Source organism: Parasteatoda tepidariorum, chromosome 6, assembly GCF_043381705.1.
Source record: "Parasteatoda tepidariorum isolate YZ-2023 chromosome 6, CAS_Ptep_4.0, whole genome shotgun sequence".
NCBI classification, from domain to species: Eukaryota; Metazoa; Arthropoda; class Arachnida; order Araneae; family Theridiidae; genus Parasteatoda; species Parasteatoda tepidariorum.
The window spans coordinates 31,661,704-31,666,278 of NC_092209.1; the positions used below are offsets into that span (position 1 = coordinate 31,661,704).

At 26.1% G+C, this 4,575-nt stretch overlaps 1 protein-coding gene across 5 annotated transcripts in view; it reads left to right on the forward strand.

Moving 5' to 3' along the window:
- LOC107448647 (WD repeat-containing protein 27) overlaps positions 1-4,148 on the forward strand; it is a 28,648-nt gene extending 24,500 nt beyond the window's left edge. For 2 of the 5 annotated variants that reach the window (XM_071182199.1, XM_071182198.1), the window contains 4 exons: positions 621-718; positions 828-930; positions 2,646-2,744; positions 3,989-4,148. In XM_071182199.1, the coding sequence (XP_071038300.1) occupies positions 621-718; positions 828-930; positions 2,646-2,744; positions 3,989-4,042 (354 nt within the window). In that variant the 3' untranslated portion in view covers positions 4,043-4,148. Of the gene's footprint in view, positions 1-620; positions 719-827; positions 931-2,645; positions 2,745-3,988 lie in introns of those variants that run through there. The other 3 variants (XR_011636986.1, XR_011636988.1, XR_011636987.1) reach the window with 3 other exon arrangements.
- Positions 4,149-4,575: the final 427 nt, after the last annotated feature.

Consider the following 4,575-nt stretch of genomic DNA (forward strand, 5'->3'; position numbering starts at 1 on the left):
CATTTTAAAGATTAGCATAAATTAAATCCAAAAAAAAAAAAAAAAAAAAACAGAGTATAAATTACCGTAGAACAAAACATCCTCTTTCGATTGGAATGATCATGATCTAAAACATTATTACTGTAAACATTTAATGACATGGCAAATGTTAACATTTAATTTTTTTTTTTAAAGTGAGAAAGTTACATACCCAATGCAATTTTTCTGTAATTTTGGGTGGTTTTTATTAGTTTTTTTTTTTTTGGGGGGGGGGGGGAGAGTTATAANGGGGGGGGGTGTTGTAATGATTTTATTGTAAAGCACAGTCCTTGAAACTCTCAATTGCTAGGGCAAATTATTGTACATAATCTACTTATTTTTTAAATAGTGATTCAAATGGCTGATTTATCAATTATTTACAGATAATATAAATTTTATTTTTAAACTACTTGCACCATTTTTGTCACAATAAATATAATTATTGTTTTTCGAATCCAAAAAGATTGTAGTAATCTTTTCGAACGACTGTGTTCAAATACAACAGTTCACTAATAAATTAATCATTTCTGAAAAAATTTAATTAAACTAGTTAATAATAAATGATATCATTAATTAATTTGAAATTTATAAAATTATTTCAGGGCTCACCTTTTATTACTCAAGAATTGCAAAATTATGACTTATTTTTGACATCAGCTTTAATTGATGGCATAAAATTGTGGGATTTAAGAACAAAACAGTAAGTTTCAAGTTTTTTGTCTATAAATTTGTGTTAAATACAATTATGTATTTATTACTTTAGCTACGTTATTATTCTTATAACTTACATTATTTTAAACTGCTTTTAGGTCAGTTCTCAGCTACAAAGAACACAAATGCCGTGTATTTCCATGCACAGCTTCTTTTTCTCCTTGTGGAAAATACATTGCAACAGGAAGTGAAGACAAATCAGTAGGCACCATTTTTAAGCGTTTCTTATTTCTGAAAACAAACATTGTTAAAAAAAAAATTTATGAAGAAAAATCTTTGTTTATAATTTCGAATTATGAGTTTATACTTTTTTAAGAAAATTACTTATGCCTCTTAACTATCCCACCCTTCTGTCTTTCTAAATAGTAGAACAGGGTAAGAAAATTTAAAGTTTCAACTATAGTAAAAAAGAAAACTTATTACCTTTTGGTATAATGATTTCATTTTATCAATATTAAGTTGCAATATTAATAATTATTCAGGGGTTTTACCTTAAATAAGCTAAAATATTTGTGCAGACGATATTTTAAGTTGCAAAATCAGACATAAAAAAAGTACCTTGTGTGTTCAGTTTCTCAACTGATTCGAATCCTTGTCACTTAATATTGGGTTGTAACCCCAATCTGGAAAATATGATTCCTATAATTTAGACAGGAGAACAGTAGAAAGTTTCTGTCCCTTTAATTAAACTTTTCGCGTATTTCAACATAGGTCGGGAATTATTTAAAATATTCAGACAAACTAAGCACATAATTATAAAACTCGTGCATACAAAATATAAAATTTAAATAAAAATAATTAATTTTATAATTATTTTAAAAAGCTCAAAAAAATTTTAATTTTTAACTATGTAATTTTAAATTAACAGTTTTATAGAATTTTGAATCGTATTTGAATAATGAAAATTTACAAATATGATTTTTTTTTATACTATTTGGCATGATAATGGTAAGTAGTTAAGGGCACAAATTTTCAACCACTTTCCTTTTGCAGATTGGCCACCTCCATTTTAGGCTTCAAATCAGTCAAGAAAAAAAGGGCATGTTTATTCAGAGAATTATTTGTTGTTGAATAGAATTTTGTAATTTAAAATATCGTCTGCACAAATTAATTAGTGTATATAAGATTACTCCCTCGAAACATTATGATTGCATCTCAGCAATGAAAATTCGATTAGAAGATCAAAAGCTAATAATTGTCTTTCGTTTTCTATTTTGCGCACTGCGCCTCGTTTTAGAGTTTATTTCCAGATATTTATTTCAAGATTTAAAGTTTAAAAAGATTAATCTTTTAAAAAAAAGGCTTTTGCTCTGTGATGTTTAATTAAAATTAGACATGACTCTTAATTAGCTAAAAATGTTAGCATAATATGGTAGCAATAAATCACAGACCAAAAACATGCAGAAATCAGTATTTCGAGTTATAATGATATTTTTGTATTTAACAGTACCAGATTTCTTATAACCTTAACTGATGTAATATTTAAAATAGGTGTGACAGTATAAAATTTAAATCATTGTATATGCATCTCTAAAATTTTATGATTTCAACACATTTGCTTTTGATTAGAATGATGCGTAGTAAATTATAATGAATTTAACCAAAATTTAAATTTCATTTTTTTTTAAAAATTTTAATCAAAGTTATGCAACTTTCCACTAGATAGCATGTTGGCTCCTACAATTTTACATTTCTGACATGCCCTGCCTGTATAATATATATATTTAAGGTTCAACAAAAATGCTTAATTTTTTTTAAACAAGGATAGATTTTTAAGAGGATGCTATGGAATGGGAACTAGGGTAACAACTTTTTTCATCAGTTACAATGTGTTTGGCGTTGTGGCTACCAAGATTTGTAGACTCCTGTAAATATGAATAAGATACATTTTGATGTACATAAAGATTGTTTTGTAGGTATACATCTATGATTTACGTCAACTAAGTTATGTAGAAAAAATAAGTGAGCCTCAAGTTGATGTCTTCACAAGTGCAGTTTTTACTCCTAAATCGCAGGTAAGCAATTAAAAATATATCATTCTATGCATATGTTTAAATTCGTGAGAATGTTTAGAACTCCCTGTGCATCCATTTTACAAATAATCAAATCTAAACCTTTCTGATATGTAATTAATTTAAAAAAGTAAAAAATTGAAATATTATTTTTAAGAAATAAGTTGTTGTTTTTTTTGTTGTTGTTGCTAAAAACAATGTTTCCATACTTTGAATGTGCAAATAATTAAACTAAGAAAAAAAAGGTTTAAAAAATTATTCTTAACCTAAGTGCAATAATAAGTGACTTCCTCTAAAGTATGCATTTCAATGTTCTCTTGGAAAGGTTTTGATTAATTAGTTATGCAAAAATTGAAACAATTAAAGGATTTCTGAAACAATGACAACCCACAAGAAAAGTAGAGAATATGTGTTATTGTTACATTATTGAGGTTGAAATAAATTTTATAACCGAGTTGAACATTTGGTTGTTTGTCATTGTTTTATGATTAGTTCTTCAATTAGAAATTCCAGATATGCAATCATTCAATTTTAGTTTTTACACAATCGTTTGGGAAAATTATTACTGGTATATAATCATAACAAGATAAAATGTTATTTGACAGTCTCAAGTAAAATAATTTTTTTTTTTTTAATTATAATCTAATTTCAGGTTAAAAAATTTCAATCTTCGACATTTCCTTTTATTATTCTTTTTATTAAAAAAAAATCTTCAACCAAAATATGAAGAATAAACAAATATTGTTTAAAGATTTACTTTTTATAAGTTACTACCTTTTCAATTTGTAAAATAAAAGAACATATAAAATTAATTTTTCCATAGAAAACCTATGAATCTGATAACCTTTTAAAAAAAAAAAATTTTTTTTTGAAATTCATATTGCTTGACATTCTCTAGTAAATGTGTTGCATTTATAACTTATATTCATACTTATGAAAATTTTTACGATCCTTAAAATTTCTCCCCAAGTTTTCTTTTTAAATTAAACATATACAAATTCTCATATCTTTGTTCATACTATGTTCTCATGACTTGTGTTTCAAGGAAACACAAGTTATTCGAAAGGTGTCACAGTGACCTTTCTTAATTTTATTTCATTTGAATTTTTTTTTTAAAAACTAAATAAAAAAATAGCTACCATATCTCTCCACTAAATATACTTAAGATTACAAGATAACATCAAATTAGATTTAGTTTGTACTTAAAATTGAATTTAAATTATTTTACTTTTTTTATCTTTATGCAGCTAATTCTTTCTACTGGGAATGGGTCAGTGTACCTGTATGGAAAAGTTGAATAAACTGTTGGATCCTTATATTTTGTGCTAAAATCAATAAAATAAATTTGTATATACAGTTGTAAAAATTGCATTTTAAAATATTAATAAAATTAATATAAAATGTCAATGTTTAACAAAAGATTATTTTATCAGCCAGAAGAACAAATCTTAGAACCTTATTGCATCATGAATGCATATTACTTTCTTAGCATTAATCAATCTTGTATTTATGCAATGAGAATATATTTTATTAGTGTCACATACTTACTTACTTATCCTCTATGTGCCTTTGGGCACTTAAGACCTCTAGCATATCCCTGCAACACCTATCTCTAGCAATAGATCTTGCTCCCTCCCAGCCAGATATTCAACATTCTTTAAATTCGCCCAAAAACATGCGCTGGATGGTAAGTCTGGGTCTTCCTCTTGTTCTTTTACCATCAGGGGCCCATGTAAGCGCAACAGATGTAATTTTTATTAGTGTCACACTTAGGCTTTTTAAATAATTGAAAGATATATCTAACAACAACAAAAAAAAAGAGAAATCAAAAGAA